Raw genomic sequence first — 22165 nt, 5'->3', positions numbered from 1 at the left:
GGGAGGGTAACTGCCTGTCACACGAGGCACAGTCGCACTCCTTGGGGAGGGGAGCACAGAAGAATCGCATCACTTGTCAGCAAAAGCCTTGAAACTTCCAGCCCAGGTTTGGTTACCAAATTTCAGTCCATTTTTGGAAAGGATTCTACTGCATGAGAACTTTTTTTTTTTTTTGAGTTTGTGACAATTATATTTGAACCGGTGGTAATGGCCCTTAAAATAGATTGCTTTATTATTAGAAAAATTAATGCTGAAACTGAACTGAGACACAGAGAGAGGCACATTCGAGTTTGGCCAAAGGACCTGAAAGTGAAAGAAGAGGGGGTTGGTCTTAGTCATCTAGTCGGCAGTTCCAACTCACCTGAGCCGCATTCTAAGAAGAAATCAAAATTATTTAGAGCGTGGTTTTATAAACTGCGCAAAACCTAATAAAATGACCTATCCTGATATACTATTGATAAGGATATTCTTGTAAGTGAACGCTTAAGTCCTTCAAAATTAAAGATATTCCAACTGTTTGCCCTACATGGCTGCTTGGTTATTGTTTGTTTTTTGGAAAGAAAGGTCTTTTTCTTCGCCAGTTTCTGAGTGGGTCTGTGGCTGTCAGCGTCCACACTTGGTTGCCCGTCGTGCACACTGGAGTGGAGGGGGGCCCTTGGTTGTGGGTGCAGAGGACGCGCCCCTGCCTCGGTCCCCCCTTGGTGTTCAGGTTTGGCAGGCTTTCTTGAACCTCTGCCTGACGGGAAACGTTTTTTGACAGATTTGCCAAAAGCGAGTCCTGGCCTGCCGGTGGCTTGGACGAGTTCTTTGACCTCCAGGCTTCCGTAGAATGAGGATCTGGAACGTCTTCTGTGAGTCCGTCTGTCCAGCGAGGGTCATCGTATTTACCTTCTGGGTTGTCTGTGAGGATCACGAGCTTCTACACTTAGCACGAAGTGGGCCTCACAAGCGGCAATTATTACTATTACTATTACTATTATTATGCGCGCCGTAAAGCCGGCGTACTCATGTGACAAAGCGTGACACGTGGAGACCAGAGCTGGACTCGGGTTGGCCAGGCCCTGTGGGAGGTGACCGGTGGGGACACACACAGCTCTGAATGGAACAAGTAAGACCACCCTCAGGGAGATGCCACCTAGTAGGGGGCAGAAAAGTGACTGCAGGCCAGGCTGACACACTAGTGAGGGGGGACCTGGAGGCCTCCCTGAGGAGATGGGGTTTCGGCTGGGAAGCAGAAAGTCCCGGGCCAGTCAGGTGGCCGTGTGTGTGTGTGTGTGTGCATCTGTGTGTGTGTGTATCTGGCATGTGTGCATCTGTGTGTGTGTGTGTATGTGGCGTGTGTGTGTATCTGTGTGTGTATCTCTCTGTGTGTGTGTATCTCTGGTGTGTATGTGGTGTGTATGTGTGCATCTGGGTGTGTGTGCATCTGGGTGTGTGTGTGTATCTGGGTGTGTGTGTGTGTGTGGCGTGTATCTGGCATGTGTGTGTGCATCTGACTGTGTGTGTGTATCTGGCGTGTGTGTGTGCATCTGGCTGTGTGTGTGTATCTGGCATGTGTGCATCTGGGTGTGTGTGTGTGTGGCGTGTGTGTGGGCACGGGGTACCTGGTGTATAGACAGACCGTTCCCAGAAAAGGGAGCAAGGCTGGGAGCTGGCGACCTGGCTGAGGGACAGAGGGGGTCCCCGAGAGAGTGTGTGGTTACAACATGCTTACTTTACATCCCAAGCAAGTTATTTGTGACCATACATTCCAGTAAAGCCTTATAAATGCTTTACTTCTTTGGAATGTGTCAGGTAAGTTGTAGAATTTATTGTTATCAGTGAATAAAATGACCAAAATGAGCGTCATAGCTGGAGATTGGGTTTATAAGATGTTTAATAGTATAAAATAAAAATGTCAAATAAGTATTCAAATTTTATGTTTTTTTCCTAATTTTATCAAAAGATTGCCTCTTCTATATTTGTCTTTATTTCGAATCTGCTCAGTTTTTATAACATTGCAAAAGCTGGTGCTACTTAAAATTTCAATTTTAAACTTAAAAAACTCTCCTAAACTATACTTTTATCACCCATATCCTAAACTTTAATATTGTACCAAATGCAATTTAATATCCCAATTAGGGAAGGAGAGAAGGAAGAAAGCACTTCTAGTGAACAATGTGTGTTTTTGTCCTGCGGCTGTGTTTTCCCTGCGTCCTCTTCACTACAAACGCACTCACCGTCTTCCGTCTCCCGGAAGACCACATTACTGCATTTTAACTCTTTGGACACAAATGGTTCTTTTTCTGTACTTCCTTTTCTTTTTAATACTTTTATCATGGCGGTAATACATGGTGCTCCATGGAAGGGTAGCCTTGTCATTAATACATGGTATCTCTTTAGTTCTTTGTTTTATGACCAACATTGCCTTTTGTTTCTCAAAATTTGTAATGTCTGTAGAGGGTAATAAAACAGTTTGTTTTTGTTGGATTCCAAATTGAGTCTTCAAGACCAGTAGTAACTGAAACCACATTAGAACGAGGACAGAGCACACCCGGGATGGATGTTTTCAGCGTCCCTGTGGTGTGCACCCAGCACAGAGCCTGCTGCCCACTCGAGAGGACCTGGGGAAGGTGTGTGGGGAGCGTGCCTGGCGCTGCCTGCTGGGCACCTGGAAGGCGGCACAGCGCACGTTTTGTTTGCTCGCATGATGAGATTTTCTCTTTTAAGTGTTCAAGACCCTTCAGACGGTGACGGGACGCAAGTTCTCAGAGCCTCGTCAGCTTGCCCCTCACATTCGTAAGCATCCTTTCCAAGTACCAGCGTGAGCTGCTGCCTCGTGGCACTGGGTCAGTGTGTCCCCGGGATGCGCTTGTAAACTACATACCCTGTGGGGACCGTGCTGCCTGTGATTAAAACTCTCTGGTGACTTATGTGCTCAGAGGTGTGGCAACAAATTCTTGGAGTAACCAGTTTGAGAAGACAGGAGAATATTTTTGTGGAAGTTACGTCCAAGCCATCTTGCGGTGGGTTGGTTTTCTTGGTGGTTCTGTGGAGCCCTCCATCACAGCTGGCACACAAGGGTGGGCAGTGAGTCCAGGTGAGGGGGCCTGGGGAAGAGTTAGGAGATGCCGGTCAGAGCTGGAGGGGTGGGACCCGCTGAAGCCACAGTGTGTCCTGAAGAACCCAGAGGGCTGCTCTGCCAGGACCAAGCTGTGGCACAGGGTGTGCTCGGCCCCTGCCTTCCCCAGCCACACACACACACGGATACGCACACACACGGATACACACACACACACAGATACACACACACACATACACACGCACATGGATACACACACAGCTATACACGCCTGGATACACACACAGATACACACGGGTACACACACGCAGAGCCGGGAGAGAAGCCCCACGGGGCGTGCAGTCAGAGAGGGAGGGAGTCTGTGTTGGCAGGCAGGCAGGCAGTGGGGATGTCAGCTGCTGAAGCCGTGGGTTCTGCGTCAGATCCATTGCACCTGCCTCCACTGATTAAGGTCGTTTTCAGACTTGCACGTCCTCCAAGCAGTACAGAGCGTAAATAGTAAGAGGTTTGCCCGACTTGTTTTCTGAAACTTGGAATCAGCTCTGTCTGGCTGCAGCTGACCTGGCTGAGACTAGACAGGCGCACCGACCCTCCAGCTGGGCCGCGTCTGTGTCTGCTTGCTGACCTATCAACATCACGGGGCCGCGAACTTCACCCTCAGGTGGCGCTCAGCGACCCCGTTTCTGACTGTGCAGAGGCCGGTGGCCTCGTTACGCCTGCACACGATGACACACCTTTACCCCATCACCTTCCCCCACGCTCCCCCCGCCCCGGGTGCCCTGCTGCTTTGTGCCAAAGATACCCCAGCCCCTGGCCTTCGGGGAGGCGCACACGAGGCTTGTTCTCCTGCCTCCTCGCGTGGCTGCCTTGGAAGTAAACCTTTGTCTGCCGCTGACCTCGGCGTGTCCGCGTTTGGCTTGCTGCGTGTCTGGCAGGACGAGCCTGGTTCGGTAACGGTGGCACTTAGGACGCTTGGTGTGTTCCATTGTTCTCTTGAACCTTGGGGATCCCACAGTGGCAGGGCTTGTAAGCCCGAGACCCTCTGTGACGCAGAGTGGGCACTGCCAGCCTGGGAGGGTCACTGAATCCGAGCGGCGCCTGAAACCTGGAGCTCGGACCGGGGGCTCCTGCCTGGCTTGGGGGGCCTCGGGAGTCTTCTGCCTCTCGTGTGATCTTACCCCAGCGTGAAGGGAGGCGGAGGGAGCCCCAGTCCTCTTCCCCTGGCTCAGTCCCAGAGAGGATGGAGGGCTGGCTCCTGGTCGGGGACGGCCACCATCGGCCCGAGCTGCCGTGGGGGTGCCCAGTGCTCCGTTTGTCCCCGGGGTGGCCACTACCCCAGGTGGACTCCCTTTTTCATCTCAGGAATGTTAAAAAAATCACCCAGAGAAAGTCACTTCGGTTAGTAATTTAGCGTAGCAGAGAGGATCTTATAAATGCTGCCCGTGAGGTTGTGACGCTCCTGCCGGGCGGCTTATAGTTTGGCTGGACTTTGGTTGAAAATCTCCAAGTTCTGTTGTCGACATGCGTATGTATGTGGGGTCTATTATCCAGCAGTTAAAACAAAGACTTGTTTGATTAGGGCAGGTGTAGGCGTGGGAGTTAGAATGAGATCAAGTGGGGGGCAGTGGCCCCTGCAAGGAGGTAGCCACCCCCTTCCCCGCCGGCTTTGCCAGGAAGGTGGGCAGGGGTGGAAGGGGGGCAGGGGCGGAAGGGCACGGGTAACCGCGTTCCCAGCCTGGGGTGTTGAATTATCCCGCGTGCTGAGTGGCAGCGGGTGGACACTGAAAGGTCCAGGCAGAGCAGAGCCACATTCACACTTGTCTGTGGCTCCTTGGGGGAATGAACCCCAGCAGGACGGCTGGCAGCCGCCCGAGTTGGAGAGGAGCCTGGCTTGCTGGACACGCGAGCCTGTGGACAGAGCACCCTTCACTGGGCTGGGGGATGCAGGAGGGGGGGTGGGGGAGTAGAAGAGATGGGTTTAGATGTAGATGCTTGGGTGTGAGGCACCTGTGGGACGTGGACGTGACTGGCTAGGTGCACTCCTGGGGCTCTGTGACACGGGCGTGGTCAGGGTCAACAGGACAGGTGTCCGCCTGTCCCCTGTGGCCCCAGGCCTGGGCTCAGTTTGCCCCCCGCTCTCTGTGTAGAGAAGCGTTGCTAAGGGTTCGCGCGAACCCTGTGGGTGCAAGCTGGTGGCTCTCAGTCGGCGCCCCTGCCTTCGGGAGACGTTGGCCAACGTCTAGCATGTTGGGAGGGGAGGCGCCGGCATCAGTGGCTGGAGCCCGGGCGCGCTGCTCAAACCCTACGTGATGGGCTGGCCCACCGCAGAGAGGTGCAGACTGGGGGGCCCGGGCCAGGGAGGCTCCCAGGGGGTCGGGCGGCTTTCGAGCCCTCCTCTGCTTCAGAGGTCCCTGCCTACTCCGGAACATTTTGCTCGGAAGTTTGCTTCAAAGGGGTTGTTGGGTTGTTACTTTACAAAGAGAAAGGGGACGCCCGTGAGCCTTGGGCACTGACCCTCCGACGGGGCCACCCACAGCCAGCCCAGTGGCCCCGAGGAGGGTGCACATCGCGAGGGCTGCTCCAGAGGGCGGCCGGAGCAGCTTGGGCAGCAGGGAGTCAGCAGGGGACGTGCCTTCTGTGTGCAGAGACTGGCCCGAATCAGGTGGGGCGGCCAGGCTGTGGGGCGAGGCGGCCAGCCGTGCTCTGGGCCCCTTCGTCTGCCAGTGAGTTCTGTCCGCATGCGTTGCCCGATCGATTTGGCCACCGGCCAGGTTCAGTTTAGTCTGGAAGTAACTCTACCGCGTCTCCTCTCATCACATGATCTTTTACAGGCGACTTTGACTTTTTATCTAATCCCATATGCGGTGCAGGACTATGCAAAATGAAAGCAAAGGGAGAGAAATGCTAATACCATGCAGAAAACGAAAGTGACCCCCAAGTTCCCACCGTCAGCTCTGTGCAAGATGCTCCTCTAAGAACATCTATTTATACATCCGTGAATTTATAATTTATACCTGGTGTGTTCACACGACGTGCACGGCCGTGCTGGGAAGCCTCTCTGTGCCAGCATGGGTCGGTTGACCAGGGGACGACAGTGTCGCTCTCGCCTTAGGGGACAGCCGGTGGCCTCCACTGTGGCCTGTGACTGATTCTTCCAGTTAAACTAAATTCACAAGACTAGAGACTGCTCGTTCATAGCCCCTTTCTGCGGCTACCCTGTGAGTCGTCCGTAACTTTTCAGGAACTCTCTGATTCCTGATGCCTCCTAGCTAGACGTAAGGGTTTTGCAGAACAGGGTGTGACGCTGACCTGCAGACGTGAAGGGACGCACGGCAGGGTGCAAAGGAACGTGGCCTCGGGGTCAGCGGGCGAGGGGGGCCGAAAGGAACCTGCCTCGTGCTGGACCCCTCTCACCCTGATCGGGTAGCTTCCAAAACCCCTCCCCGTTTGACACGACGAGCCCTGTGTGTTGTCGTGAAGTCCAGGCTGAGTTCCTGGCCCAGCAGACGGAGGGGCCGATGGAGGCGGTCCCCGCCCCAGGCACAGACTCACCCAGGACGGCCTCCAGCCAGACCCCAGGCTTCTGTTGGTGTCATTCCTCAGTCGACTAGGGATGCAGATAGCGTTGATGTTTTCACGTCCCCGTGGATCTCTGTGCCTTTTTCGAGAGGATAATCGTGTATCACCACATCTGTTACGTGTAACAGCAGTGCGCGTATAAAATAGCATATCCCCCTTACCTAGTTTTGTTTTTCTTCTCACCCGAGCAGCAGATGAAGCTTAGGGTGAGCTGAATGTAGCGGAAGGTGGGGAGAGCTAGACTGCAGGTTTCGCAGCCAGCCTGGGGCCAAACCAGGAGCTGCCATGCTCGTCTGTATAAAGGCAGATGGTGACGCCCACCCGCCGTCGCCGGTGGGCTTTGAGAACGCAGCCTGTCCACACTGGGGGCTTGTCTTCCAACTTCTCCACCTCCCAGTTCCTGTGCTGGCCTCGGAGGGTTCTTTCTGGGCCCCATTTGCCGTTACAAGCTGTCACCTCACGCTTCCCACAGCTGTTTGTGTGTCCAGCCTTACCTGGAGGCCTTACCTGGTGGCATCTGCAGGCCCGCAGTTATGACTGGGTTTCCCATGGTAGAGGTTGTCCTGTGCTGTCATCCCTACGTCCACCCAAGTCTCCCCTTTCTCCTCCTGCATCCTAGTGGATGGCTGGACCCACCAGGCCTTTCTAGAGCCCCCTCCCCGCCCCCTCCCCGCCCTGCCTTGCTGTGACCCTGACCCACCTGCACACGCTGCGGGCCTGGGTCTGTTACGTGCGTCTTTCCCACTTGATTTCTGAGCCAGACTGAACACAGGCACTGGGTCTTGAACATCTTTCCCCAAATTTAATACAGGAGCTGGCCTGGAAAATTCACAGCCTCCATTTGGTGACTGTGGATAAGACATCCCATCTTCTGATGACATAGAGTTTCCCAAACTTATTTAGCTCTGACTTTTAAATTACGTATAACTTGTCCTCTTCCTCTTGGATGTCTGATGAATTTTAAAGCAGAATGTTTCCCAGCACTTTGGAGTGGCGTTCCTTGTGTTCACGTGAATTCCGTGAACCCTCTTGACGTGAGAATGTGGTGTTTTTACAGATGCCTGCTCTGTGCCTATTTCTGAGATCATCACCGTTGAAGAAACGGACATTAATGGGAAACACTACACCAGTGGAAAATGGCAGAAAATGGAAAAGCCTTATGCTTTCACAGGTAACGTGGCCTGAATGTTCCTCAGTAATTCCATGCAGGTTACATGAAAGGGAACTTTTTTTGTCACTTGTTTAACAAACTCATTGTGTCCTTGGTTTACCTTTATAGAAAGGTCCTTATATCATTTTTTCCAAGCTTTACTTTTATTTATTTTTTATTTATTTTTGGCTGCGTTGGGTCTTTGTTGCGATGCGCGGGCTTCTCATTGTGGTGGCCTCTCTTGTTGCGGAGCACGGGCTCTAGGCACATGGGCTTCAGTAGTTGTGGCACACGGGCTCAGTAGTTGTGGCTCACGGGCTCTAGAGCGCAAACTCAGTAGTTGTACTGCACGGGCTTAGTTGCTCCGCGGCACGTGGGCTCTTCCCAGACCAGGGCTCGAACCCGTGTCCCCTGCATTGGCAGGCAGATTCTTAACCACTGCGCCACCAGGGAAGTCCCAAGCTGTACTTTTTTTTTTTTTTTTTTTGCGGTACGCGGGCCTCTCACTGTTGTGGCCTCTCCCGCTGCGGAGCACAGGCTCCAGATGCGCAGGCTCAGCGGCCATGGCTCACGGGCCCAGCCGCTCCACGGCATGTGGGATCTTCCCGGACCGGGGCACGAACCCATGTCCCCTGCATCGGCAGGCGGACTCTCAACCACTGCGCCACCAGGGAAGCCCCTAAGCTCTACTTTTAATATTCATTTTTTTCTTATTTTTTTATTGTTTTTTTTACGTGGGTTAAAAGAACTGAGAAATAGGATCTTTTCCCTAATATACCTTGGAAGTTACTAGTCAGAAGGAAAGGGGACCATTGGGGCGTTTTGAGTGTGAACCTGGGGTTAGTGTGAGGGGAGTGTGTTCCCCGGTCCGCAGGGCCGCAGGCTCACGGCGTGTGTTCTCTGTGCAGTGCATCGTGTGAGGAGAGCCCGGCAGCACCGCTGGAGGTGGGCGCAGGTGACCTTCTGGTGTCCTGAGGAGCAGCTGTGCCACCTGTGGTTGCAGACCCTCAGGGAGCTACTGGAGAAGCTGAGTACGTGCGTGGTTTGTATTCGGCACAGCCTCCTGTAACCCAGGCGGATGTGATGAGTCGCTGTGGCTTTTGAATGCTTTACTGATTAGAGGACCACGTGGTGTGGTGCCCAGAGCCTGGCCCCCAGGGCGCTGGTACCTGCACTGACAGCCGCGAGGCTTGGGGCAGGCCCCTTGGCTCTCTGGGCCTGGGTTTCTTTTCCTGGAAAATGGGGTGATAATGCCTGCACTCGTGGTGAATGGAGGATTAAACCAGGTGCCTGGGGCAGGCATCTCTGTCCCCCTGGGGTGTGTCTGAACATCTGAGCTGTGAGTTATTGCCGTGCGGCCAGAATCTGTCTGTCACACTTAACGGTAGGTGTCAACTCGTTTTGTGTCTGGAACACTATTTCGTGTTGTTTGGGTATGATCTTTTTTTAAATCAAAGTATAGTTGATTTACAATGTTGTGTTAATTTCTGCTGTACAGCAAAGTGATTCAGTTATACACATACATATATTCTTTTCCATTACGGTTTCTCACAGGATATTGAATATAGTTTCCTATGCTCTACAGCAGGACCTTGTTGTTTATCCATCCCGTAGACAGTAGTTCGCCTCATGCTAATCTGTTTGAATATAATCTTAATACACAGGCTTGACAACTCAGTGCAGGCGTCAGCCATAGAAAAGAAAGAGCATGTGTTTAGGTTGGTTTTATATCTTTTAAAATTAATTTGGCCTCTAGATAAAAAAAGGTGAATTATAATTTGTTTGAAGAAGGTACTTCCCACACAGCAGCTTCGGAGAGACATCCCGGCTTGGAAAAGCACGTGTTCAGCTTAGCATCTGGGTGGCGGGACTTGGATTCTGCGTTTCGCCGTCTGATTCTGTGGGACGGGATGGGGTGTTTGGTCCCCCGCCGTCCATCCGACCAGTGCATCCTGACCTTTCCTTCCATCTCAGGTCGCTGGCGCTCTGTCCTCTGCTTGTCCGCTGGACTTCTGAGCGAGTCCGGTTGGGAGGTTGCCTCAGTTCCTCTGCCACCACCTCCCCCTCCTCCTCACCTGCTCCCTCCCCTCTGTCCTCCGGTGGTTTTCACGAGACTTTGAGTCTTTGGATTGGGATGATTCTGGAGGCTCAGACTCCAAGAGGAAGCCCTCTGAACCTGCCCCCCACTGAATAATGGGACTTTTTTTCACAGAAAAACCTATACAGTCGTGCATCTGCTATAATCTACTTGTATCTAAAAATATCCTGTAATTCAGTTTTTTCAGCTGCTCCGTCACTTTGTGTTACTACTGAATGTTTCATTGAGGTATAACTAGACACAAAGAAGTTCTCACACACTGAGCGCGCTCGGGTAACCGGCACACAGATCGGGAGACAACGCTGCCAGCCCCCTGGGGCCCCAGGGCCCCTGCCGTCGCTGCCCAAAGGTGACGGTCACCTGACTGCAAACACCTGGGTTCGTGTTGTACTCGTGGCCCTCCGGCAGCTTGTCGTCACGTGCGGGGCAGGTGGCCCGTTCTCTGGGCTGCGTGGTGTTCCGGGGATGAGTGTCTGTCCGTTTATGCAGCCCTTTTACCGTTGATGGCCGCTGGATGGCCTCCTGACGTGGCCGTCGTGAGCAGAGCTGTTCTGAACGCTCCCGCACGCGTCTCCTGGTGCACGCGTGGGACTGGACTTGCTGGGCTGGTGGCGTGTTCGAGCCTCATTGCACGTGGCCACACCGCCTTCCAAACTGGAGGTCCCGGGGCCACGCCCACCAGCAGGGGACCGGAGCTCTGCTGGTCCCGCACCTTAACCACACCTTTAAAATTGTAGTTCCTCTGGTGGGTGTATGTAGTCTTGCGTTATGGTTTTAACTGGCATTTCCCTGATGGGAATGCGTTTCTCAGCTTCACTGGCTCTGTGTGTGGGCCGTTTGGAGATCCTCTTTTGTGAGGTGTCTGTCCAGGTCTTTTACCCGTCTTCCTGTTGGGTTGTCTGTCTGTCTAGATGATGTGTAGAAATTCTTTACATATGGTAGATCTGAATCTTTCATTGGATTTTTGAATTACAGGTGCCGTCTCCCACGGGATGGCTTGTGTTTCCGCTCTCTTCATTCCATTCTTTTGATGGACATTCTTAGTATTTACATAGCTCTGTTTATCTTTTTTAAAAACTCTGTGGCTAGTTTGTGTCCTGTTTAGGACAGCTTTTCTGCTCCAAGGCCACGAAGATGGTTTCTTCTAAAGCTTTGTTCTACCTCTTGCTTTGAGAGTCCCTTTGGAAGTGATGTGTGTATGCAGTGTGAAGTAAGCGGTCACGGTTCACGTTCCTTAGATATAGATCCCTGCCTCACCCCGTGCCATCTGTGGGAAAGCTTGTCCTTTCCCCACCGCACCGTGGTGCTATTGTTTTGTTTTTTATTTATTTTTTGCTCACAGGTAGACATTTAATTGGATTTTATATTTCACCTTGCATCCAATGACCTTGCTAAATTCATTGATTAATTTTAATAGTTTGATGATTCTTTTTGTCAGCTGTGAATAATGACTATTCTGTTTTTTCCGCCTCAGTTCTTATGCCTTTTTCTTTCTTTTTCTTACCCTTTTGCCTTGGTTTGGACCCTCCAGTGCAGCGGGGAGGGTCTTAGTCCTGATCTTGGGGGAAACTTTTCAACATCCCACAGTCGAAAATGATGCTTCTTAGGTTTTTGTTTTGTTTTGTTTTGTTTTTTTTGGCCACGCTGCGTGGTATGCGGGGGTCGAACCACGTGCCCCCTGCATTGGGGGCAGAGTCTTAACCATTGGGCCGCCAGGGAAACCCCAGGTTTTTTTAAGTAAGTTTTTAAAGTCCAGATTAAGGAAGTTCCTTTCCAACTCTAGTTTTCTGAGAATTTTTAAAAATCATCATTGGATGTATAATTTGATAAGTGCTTTTTCTGCATCTATTGAGATGATTGTATGATTTTCTTCTTTTTGAGTTAACGTGTTGAAAAACATTGGTTTCTCTTTGTATTTTGTATAAAAGCCTTTGTATTCCTGGAATAAACCCTACTTGGTAATGATGTATTTGCCCTTTTTGTGCATTTCTGGATTTGACTTGATAATATTTTGTTTAGGATTTTCTCACCTAGGCTCAGGGGAGAAATAGACCTATGAGTTTCCTTTCTGTAAATGTGCTTGTCTGGTTTTGCTGTCAAGCTTACAGTCGTCACGTACACAGAGTTGAGTAGTGCTTCTTTCTTTTCTGTCGTGTGGAAGAATTTTTATCATGTTGAGGCCACTTTTCCCCTTAAATATTTGGAAGCATTAAGTGGTGAAACCATCTGGGGTTCTCTTTGTGGGAAGGCTTTTATTAATGGCTTCAGTTTCTTTATTAGATAGCAGACTATTCAGATTTTCTATTTATTCTGTCACTTTCGGTAAATTGTATTTTTTGAGAAATGTGTCTCTTACATAAAATTTATTGGCATAAGTTTAATAAATCCTTTCACTTTCCTTGTAATATTTGTAGGTTCTGAAATAATGTCCTTTCTCATTCCTGATATTGTTAATTTGTGTTTTTTCCCTTTTTCTTTTTATCAGTTTTATTTAGGGGCTTATCAATTTTATGACTCTTTTCAAAGCATAGACTTTTGGCTTTGATTTTTCTCTCTTGTGTATTGCCTTCAATATTTTATTAGGAAGATGTTCAAACATACAGAAAAATTGAAAAAATTGTACCATAGACATTCATACACCCACCACCTACCTACATTCTGCAGTTGTTAACATTTTGCTGGTTTTGTTTTGTCTGTGTCTCTCTGCCCGTCCATTAGTTAATGGTACGTTTGCTGTGTTTCCCAGTAAGTGACAGACGTCAGGGCATGACCCTTCAGACACTTCAGCACGCGTGTCATTACCTAGAGGTCAGTATTTGTTTTCAGTTCGGAGGTAGAATTTACATACGGTGAAATGGACAGATGGTAAGTGTAAATCAATGAGTTTTGAAGCATACGTGTACCCATGTAACCCAGACCCTGTAAGACGTACCACCACCCCAGTTTCCTCATGACCCTCCCCTGCCAGTCCAGAGACGACCACCAGTCTGATTGTTTCTTTTCGTCATTGTTGCCACGTGTTAGTTCTGCCGCATAAATGGAATCATGTAAAAGGGGCTGTTTTGTGTAATTCTTCCGTCTCTCAGCATCATGCTTTTGGTATTTATTCACGTCAGTTAAGTGTCATCAGTGGGCTGTTCCTTCCCGTTGCTGAACGATGCTCCTTTGGTCACGTTCTGGGTATCCAGCCGTCAGTTGGTGGACGCCTGGTGGGTCTCCACGTTTTGGCTGCTGTGAATGGTGCTGTTGTGAGCGTTGGTGTGTGGGATTCTGTGTGGACCCAGGGCTTCGATCTTCTTGCTACTTTTATTGATTTGTTGGTTAAATTTGGTTTGCAAGTATCAGAATCTACTTGAACCGACCCAAGCAGAAATGTGGAGGTTGCTATAAGAAAATAGGGTGTTTCAGGAGACCTGGGTGTCGGCGGTCAGCCGGGCCTCTGGAAGGGACATCCTGCCATCCTTCCATCTCTCCGTCCATCTCCAGATTGAGCGTTCCCTGTGCCTGTGCGTCTGTCGTTCTCTCCCAGCGCTCCGTGCTGTATATCTATTTCTCTCATTTTCTGCAGACTCACTGTCCTTCACATGAAGAAGAATGAGGCTGCTGCTCCCAGCATTTACACCCTGTAGGACTCACTCCTCATCAGGAGAGAGCGTCCTTCTCTGCCAGGATTCTGAGTCGCCGGGGCTGCCAGCCCCCTGGCCGATGTGCAGGGCACCTGCCTGATCTCACGAGCTGTGCTTTTTCTCTTTTCAGAGATGAGGAAGCTCTTGAGCACCGTTCTTTGCCTTAAAAATGCTTTTTGTCAGATGACACTAAGCAGCGCTCTAGAGCCGTTGTGGTTTGATTTCGCTCAGCAACAGTTCTTCACTTCGAGCACTTACGTCCATTGTGACCTACGCGGTGTTGCTGTCTTGCAGCGTCTAGACCAAAGCACTTACTGGTGTTCATCAATCCGTTTGGAGGGAAAGGACAAGGCAAGCGGATCTATGAGAGAAAAGTGGCGCCGTTGTTTACACTGGCCTCCATCACCACCGAGATCATCGGTAAGGCGCAAAGTCTCTAGAAGTAAATTTGAGAATGACTCAGATATGGTCCCTAGGGAGGATTCTTACTGTATTAAGGTTTTTTTTTTTTTCTGGGGCCATGCTTCGCAGCTTGCAGGATCATAGTTCCCCGACCAGGGATTGAACCCGGGCCCCAGCAGTGAAAGCGCAGAGTCCCAACCCCTGAACCGGCAGGGGATTCCCTGTTTAAGATTATTTTAACAACCCGAAATGCTGGGTTTTTTGGCATACCAGAATGAGAAGAATACAAAGTAAAGAACGTAGACTGTTCTAGCCAAGTATTAGCATATAAAGCACTCAGGAAAAACACTAAGGATAAAAGGACAAAGGTTATGGACAGAAAATTCTTGCAAGAGATACAAGCAATTAGTCAGGCTTAGAAATCATTTCACCAGTAAGTGGTATTTTTAAGAAACACGATGTAATGCCACGTTTGCGGTACCGAGTTTCAGAGCAGGTTCTAGATGTGGGGAGGGTGTAGGGAGACGGATTCTCCCTTCAGAGATTTGAGGGTTTTGTGTAAACTTATTAAAGGGCCACTTGGCAGCGCGGGTCAAGAGCCTCAAAAAGGAGGGGGTTTTTATCCAATCTTACAGTTTTCTAAACTTTCCTGAGAAAGCCATCAGCTGTGCACAGAGGGCGAGGTACACAGGTGTCCGTTGCCTCCTTTTTATAAAAGCAAAACACCGGGAGCCCCTTACACCCCGGAACAGGAAGCAAAAGATAAAACTGTGGTGAATCTGAAGGAATAGTATGTCGCTCTTTAAAACGCTCTTTACAAGGAATTTTTAATGATGAAAAAGGGATTGTGATGAGATGTTGGGAAAACAAGGACACAAAACTGTGTGTACAAGTGAATTTCAAGAGAGTTTTTGTTGGGACTTCCCTGGTGGTCCAGTGGCTAAGACTGCGTGCTCCCAATGCAGGGGGCCCGGGTTCGATCCCTGGTCAGGGAACTAGATCCCACATGCTGCAACTAAAGATCCACATGCCGCAGATGAAGATCCTGCACGCGGCAGCGAAGACCCCCCGTGCCGCAGCTAAGACCCAGTGCGCCCAGATAAAAAAATTAATCATTTTTTTTTTTTAAAGAGACTTTTTGTTACAGTGAGTATACAGACTATGGACTAACATTTTCTTTCCTCTACATTTTGGTATATTCTAAAATTTTCCAAGTCCCTTGGATAATAAGGGAAAACTATAAAATAGAAGATGTAATGTCTTCCAAAAAAAGTTATTATTTGTTGGCAATTAAATGCCAAGAATGTGGGACGTCCCTGGTGGTGCAGTGGTTGAGAATCCGCCTGCCAGTGCAGGGGACACGGGTTCGAGCCCTGGTCCGGGAAGATCCCACATGCCGTGGAGCAACTAAGCCAGTGTGCCACAACTACTGAGCCTGTGCTCTAGAGCCCATGAGCCGCAACTACTGAGCCCGTGTGCCACAACTACTGAAGCCTGCGCGCCTAGAGCCTGTGCTCCACAACGAGAGAAGCCACCACAATGAGAAGCCCGTGCACCGCAACGAAGAGTAGCCCCCGCTCGCCGCTGCTAGAGAAAGCCTGCACGCAGTAACAAAGACCCAACACAGCCAAAAATAAATAAATTAATTTTTTTTTAAATGCCAAGAATGTGATGTCCTACCCAGTAGAGTGTATTCTGAGAGGTCCTGTTCCCCTGAGGTCAGCATCCCTGTCCATGAAAGGAATTTGGGTAAGATCGAAGGAGGGGTTTCTTACAGGAAACCCTCCTGAAGATTTTATAGGACCTCATTTTAAAAGCATGGTTTACTTGCCTTTTTTTTTTTTTTTTGCGGTACGCGGGCCTTTCACTGCTGTGGCCTCTCCCATTGCGGAGCACAGGCTCCGGACACGCAGACTCAGCGGCCATGGCTCACGGGCCCAGCCGCTCCGCAGCATGTGGGATCTTCCCAGACAGGGGCACGAACCCGTGTTCCCTGCATCGGCAGGCGGACTCTCAACCACTGCGCCACCAGGGAAGCCCTGACTTGCCTTTCATTTTAAAGGGGATTCACAGACCTGAGTGTAAACTTTATGATGTAACATGTTTTTTCCCCACAGTTACTGAGCGTGCTAACCATGCCAAGGAGAGTTTATATGAGCTCAATATAGACAAATATGATGGGTAAGTAAGCGTCTTGCATCTGACTAGTAAATGGTCAATTCTCGTCAGGTTTTACCCATCTGTCTTCATTTTATTCACTCCCTCTCCTTACACCTTGTTTCCTAGTTGTAGAAGTAAAATAAACCTTCTTCTAGAAAACTAGGAAAGGCAGAAACGTTCAGTCGTGTTCTTCTCCTTGGAAAACCACCGTGTAATAGTTTTGTTTTCCTTTTCGGTCTTACCACCTACGTACAGAAATTTTTTCTGTATCGTTTGAAAGTATGTTATAGACATGATCAGCTTTCGTCCCTAAATATTTGTGTATATTTCCTAAAAGCAAGGATATTCTCTTACAGAACTAAAACGCAGTGATCAAAACCAGGAGATTAGCACTGATACGAATGCCGTTACCCATTTGCTGTCCTTATCAGACCCTGCCCGCTGTCCCATTACTCCCTAAGGCAGAAGAGCCCTGGATCATACGTTGCCTTCAGATTCAGTGGGTGTGTCCCTAGTCTCCCGTGACCCGGACCAGATCCTCAGCCTTCTTGGTGTGGCTGAATTTTGGGAGAACAGGCCAGTGCCTTTGCAGCATGTCCCTTGGTTCTAGGTCTGTCTGAGGTTTCCTCTCGGTCAGGACCCGCTTGTGCGTTTCTGGCTGCGACAGCGCAGAGTGGGTGCTGTGCTCGTCCCCGCAGGAGGCTCCGGCCCCGAGTGTGACTCTGCATCTGTGTTGCGTCTGTACCTGCTGGCATGTCAGCTCCTGGAGAGCCGGCCTCCTCTGCCTTGTGCACAGCTGTTCCCGGCGCCTGGCACAGGGCTGGCACGTGGCAGGTGCTCCGCGAATGAATGGATGAGGCTGGGGAAAGGTGGTGAGGATCCCCGGAAAGCTTGTACATAGATGTCCTATGGGCTCGGGTGTTTTGGAAAGATACTTTTGTTTTATTTATTTTGTTTATTTATTTTTGGCTGTGTTGGGTCTTTGTTGCTGTGCGCGGGCTTTCTCTAGTTGTGGCGAGCGGGGGCTACTCTTTGTCGCGGTGCGCGGGCTTCCCATTGCAGTGGCTTCTCTTGTTGTGGAGCACGGGCTCTAGGCACGCGGGCTTCAGTAGTTGTGGCACGTGGGCTCAGTAGTTGTGGCTCTTGGGTCTAGAGCACAGGCTCAGTAGTTTTGGCGCACGGGCTTAGTTGCTCCGCAGCATGTGGGATCTTCCCAGACCGGGGCTCGAACCCATGTCCCCTGCATCAGCAGGCGGATTCTTAACCACTGCGCCACCAGGGAAGCCCCGGAAAGATACTCTTGAAAGCTGCGTGGCAAGTAGCAATGAGGATTGGACCCAAGGAAGCTGCCAGAGGTTGTGGGTCTTGGGCAAGAGCTGGCTGGACAGTGGCAGAGGCAGCAGGGCTGCTCTCCAAGACGTTTGGGGGAGAATCGGCTGGTCCCCGTGACCGAGTCCTCACCAAGTGTCATCAAGCAATGAGATGAGCTGAAGCGGGTTTTGGTATGGGGGATGTCAGCTGAGCTGTGGGCCGCCTCCAGTCGGGTCAGCGTGAAGGCTGAGGGGCAAGCTTTGTGACCAGGAGCGGCGGCGTCCTGAGTGTCCCTGTGCCCCATCCCAGGGCCCCAAGAAGGCTCTAGAGTCTCAAGTGGGCAGCTGTGCCGCTGGGGACCTCAGGCAGTGTGAAGAGCCTCCCTGGAGAGGAGAAGAGTCAGGGAGGCGGATTAGGGTCACACGGCGGGAGTGGGTCGTGAGTGGGGGAGGGGTGGGGGGAGCGTCAGGGAGGGAAGAAGCCACGTGTCACCTGCCCCAGAGGCCGAGTTCCTGGAGACCTTGTTCGGGGGCTGGAAGGCAGAGGGTAGAAGCCTGTTGAGCCCATGTTTTGTCTGCTTGGTTTCGTCAGCCTCGCCTGCTAGGGAAGGAGGGGGCATTCTCTGCAGCTTGGCCCCAGGCCCTGCCCTTCTCGACCTGTCAGGGCCTCGCCGTGTGGCTACGGCGGGCATCAGGAGCCTCTCCCTGCAGGGCTGGGACGCAGACACGGAGGGTCTGAAGAGGTCTGCCGCGGGAGCAGGGAGCGAACTGAGATGGGTGGGGACTGTGCCGGCCGACGGGGCGCGGGCACAGCTGCGGCCCGGGTGGCGGCTCGGAGGCCAGCGCAGGAGGGGGCTGGTGGTGCGCGGCGGGTGCGGAGGGCCTGACCCCTGTGTTCCTCCTGCAGCATCGTCTGCGTGGGCGGAGACGGCATGTTCAGCGAGGTCCTGCACGGCCTGGTGGGCAGGACGCAGAGGGACGCCGGCGTGGACCAGGACCAGCCGCGGGCGTCGCTCGTGCCCAGCCCGCTGCGGATTGGCATCATCCCTGCGGGTACGTGGGCCGGGAGGGGCCACCCTTGGGTTTTCCTGGAGGCTCATCCCTTTATTTCAGGTGCGCTCTTCTCTCCATGCACCTGACGCAGGACCGCCGCTGCGTGCGGGAAGGGGTCCTGCTGTCCCCCCGGACGCCTGCTTCCTGCCCGGCGCTGGGGGCGCGGTCCTTGCTCTCCAAGCGTTGGCCGTTTGGCAGTGGGGGGGATGGGGGAGGCCCAGAGCACAGTGCAGGACAAGGGGAGCCTGGGGGGCAGGCGGTGTCCTGGAAGAAGTGACGGGCACCCGGGGCGGGGGGGCTGCCTGTCGGGGCGGGAGGCCTCGGGGTGTGAGCGGGACGGGCCGGCCGTGCCGTGTCCTGAGGTGGCCGGCTCGGTGTGTTTGGTGTCTCCGGGAAGCACCCAGCTCTTAGGAGAATCACAGCATTAAGCCGGCAGGGGCGGGGTGAAGCCGGGGCTTTGCAGACCACTCAGCGGAAGGAGGCACCCTCCTCCCCCTGTGTCTGGGCCACAGCGGCAGGGACCCTGGCAGGCCAGCTTCGGGTAGACATCCGGGTTCTCCGATGGCTCTGAGAATGGTGCTGTCACCCCATTTTCTGGGTGACGATGCGGGTTGCCAGGGTCAGGTTGCATGGTTGCCCAGAAGGGCGTGGACTGTGGGGCTCGGAGGCTGCCCTGCCCCACCTGGGAAAGTCTGTCCTTCTCCACCTGCCCCAGTATTGTCTGTGTGTTAAGGACGTTCCCCTCAGTGGGTCACGTGTTTTCCAACTTCTCTGCCAAGCTAGGCTTTTGTCCTTTAACCTTGTGCATGGTGCTTCTGGACTACGTGAAGTTTATTTTTCTGCATTCTAATCTGTGTTTCCTTTATGCCCCTTGTCACCATTTGCCCGTGTGGCTCTGATACCTAAAACCCTGGGCTGTTAAAATGGTCGAAGGGCACACGAGCTCAGGCCAACGCCACACGCCGGGAGTGCCCCCGCGCAGGCGCCCTGCTTCTCCGCAGCCTGGCATGGAGCGGGTCTTGCTGTGAGCTCAACAGACACACGGACCAGCGTGGCAGGAGAGGGTCTCCAGTAGTGGGGCAGGGTAGCGGAGATGCCGCTGGCGTGGGTCTGGGTGAGTGGCTCGGAGGGGCTCCTTCCGGGGGGGGGGTCCCAGGAGCCTTCCTGAGACATGCGTGAGGGGCCGGGCGCAGAGTGACGCGTGCCAAGGGTCCCCTGGGGCAGCGGGTGGCCATGGGAACAGCCGTGCGCTCAGGCAGGGGGCTAGAGGGACTGGGGAAAGGCCCTGGGTCAGGCTCTCGTCTTGAGGGCCGCGTGTGAGCCCACCCTCTGCGTTCCGTTCTAGAGCAGCGGCGGGTGGGCGGCCCAGGTCCCGTGGACGCTGGACGTCGGGCGTGTGGTCAGCTGTGACTCGGGCACGGTTTCAGTGGCAGAGCCAGCGGGACTCGGCGAATCGGATGGCGCAGCCAGCCCGAGCCGCCAGCAGGAGCCCCCTGGCACTGGGCTGTGGGCAGTGGCCGTGGAGCTCAGGGACAGTGTGTCGGGGTTCAGAGCTGGGTGGTCCTGCCTGGGCCTGCTCAGGTATCAGGAAGGCCGGCACAGCGGGGGCGGGGAGACAGCAGTGCCCAGACTGTGCTTGCAAGAAGAAGGGCACATGCCGGCTGCCTCTGCCCTGGGCCGGATGATACAGCTTCAGGGAGGGCCGCCTCCCAGGCAGGGCCTCGAGGAGGGGGAGGCTGCAGGTGCCTCTGGGGCACAGGGGCTGGGGGTCAGGAGTCTCCTGACGCCCGAGGTGAACCAGATCTTACGTCTGGAGCTGGCGCTCCCTCTGGGTTAAATAAAGTCTTCACCACACAGAGACCACTGGGGAGGTACGTTGTCCCCAGAGGGGACAGTGAGCTGTCGGAAGCAGACTGAATGTTAAACAAGCGAGAAGTGGTGTTTTGGGGACGAAAAAGAATCAGACATTCTCCTGCCCTGAAGCGGCTGTCTGCTGGTGCTCCGGCCGCCAGCCCAAAGCACAGGGGTCCACAGCCCGCAGGCACCCCGCGCTCCGTCCGTCCGTTCCCTCGGTGGGTCCTCGTGCATACATTCTGCTGGCCTCCTGTGGGCCGGCCTCGCTGGGGGCCTCGCGAGGGGACACGGCGGGGACGCAGGGAGTCCAGGGGGAGAGGCAGGTGATGAGCATAAAACAGAAAGAACAGAGCAGTGGGGCCCGGGGGAGCACGGTCCGGACGGGCGCATGGGGCCTTGCACGTGTGATCCCACTCAGATGCCTGAAGGGCGGGGGACAGTGCCCTGCATCTGGGGCACGATGTTCTAGGCCGGAGGAGTGGCACAGGCGGTGACCCCGAGGCAGGAAAGGCTTGGCTGTGGGTGGGGCCGCCGTGAGCAGGGTGAGTGAGAGGCAGAGTGGAGGTGGGAGCTGCGGGGGGCAGGGGGGAGGTGGCCCCGTGGAGGATGCTGAGCTGAGTACCTTCTTTAAACATCTGACTTCTCAGCAAAGTGACCCCTGAAACCTACTAGAAGCTCGGTTCACTTACCCTGTTTGTTGCCCTAAGGACTTGGGTGACAGTGAATGCGTGTGCCCCAGCCCAGGGCAGCCCCCACTGAGCCCTCTGCTTTTTTCTGTAGAGTTCAGGTGCCTGTAGGTTCTGCGCCATCTCACACCCTCAGTGGAAGCGTTTGCGGTTAGCTCCTAGTGAATGAACTCGGAAAAGTGGGCCACGTCCAGCCCAGCCCTCTAGAGCCGGCGGTTTGCCCCAGGTGCGGCCCAGGACTGACTGTCTGACCAGTGGCCTTCAGCCTGTCCCTGTCCTGCCCACTGTTCCCACACGAGGTGCCTCTCACGCAGCTTCTGTGACGAGATGCTGTCGTTGAGGAGGGTCGTCAAAAAGGGCCCGTCTTCGTTGTGGCTGTAAAAAGGATGATGCAGCCGGTCAGAAGCGCTGGGCTTTTTTTCCCTACTCGAGACACATCCCTTTATGAGACTTTCAACTTGATTCTAGCATCTGTTTAATAGGGCAGTTAGATTCTAGATAGACCCAGAGATAAAGAGGGACTTTAAAGGTCAAAAGGACATGGTGCAAAGTGCAGACCACTCGTCTCTTCATTTTTATTTGAGATCACTGCTGAATTTCTACTGAGTAAAAGACTGCTGAATATACAAGTTATATCTGATCAAATGCAGGGGAGGGGACTTCCCTGGTGGCGCAGTGGTTAAGAATCCGCCTGCCGACGCAGGGGACTCGGGTTCGAGCCCTGGTCCGGGAAGATCCCACGTGCCACGGAGCAACTAAGCCCGTGCGCCACAACTACTGAGCCTGTGCTTTAGAGCCCGCGAGCCACAACTTCTGAGCCCGCGCGCCACAACTACTGAAGCCCGCATGCCTAGAGCCCATGCTCACAACAAGAGAAGCCACCGCAATGAGAAGCCCATGCACTGCAACGAAGAGTAGCCCCCCCCCCCCGCTCGCCGCAACTAGAGAAAGCCCGCACGCAGCAACGAAGACCCAAGGTGGCCAAAAATAAAATAATTAATTTTTTAAAAAATGCAGGGCATGTTGGATGTCTGATCCGTTTTTGTTCTAAAGGATGGTTTGTGAAGAAATTAAGCAGTGCAGTAGGCACGTAAGGGGAGCACGTGGGCTCTGGAAATTCTGGGAAGTTCTAGGGATGTGAAGGTGTGCTTCAAGTTAATTGCGTGGCTCTTTTCTAGTTTATTTT

General features: G+C 52.9%; 1 protein-coding gene across 2 annotated transcripts in view; it reads left to right on the top strand.

Moving 5' to 3' along the window:
* The window catches only part of CERK (ceramide kinase), a gene marked incomplete at its 5' end in the record, with an annotated part of 50040 nt that overhangs the window by 15562 nt on the left and 12313 nt on the right, over positions 1 to 22165 (top strand). For both annotated transcript variants that reach the window (XM_082665199.1, XM_082665198.1), the window contains 5 exons: positions 7698 to 7811; positions 8699 to 8821; positions 13809 to 13934; positions 16034 to 16097; positions 18294 to 18439. In XM_082665199.1, coding sequence (XP_082521325.1) covers positions 7698 to 7811; positions 8699 to 8821; positions 13809 to 13934; positions 16034 to 16097; positions 18294 to 18439 — 573 coding nt within the window. The remainder of the gene's footprint in view (positions 1 to 7697; positions 7812 to 8698; positions 8822 to 13808; positions 13935 to 16033; positions 16098 to 18293; positions 18440 to 22165) is intronic.

Source organism: Grampus griseus (genome assembly GCF_964374135.1).
Source record: "Grampus griseus genome assembly, chromosome: 11".
Classification (NCBI taxonomy): domain Eukaryota; kingdom Metazoa; phylum Chordata; class Mammalia; order Artiodactyla; family Delphinidae; genus Grampus; species Grampus griseus.
The sequence above is the reverse complement of the archived record's forward strand: the minus strand, read 5'-3'. Positions and strand labels throughout refer to the sequence as shown.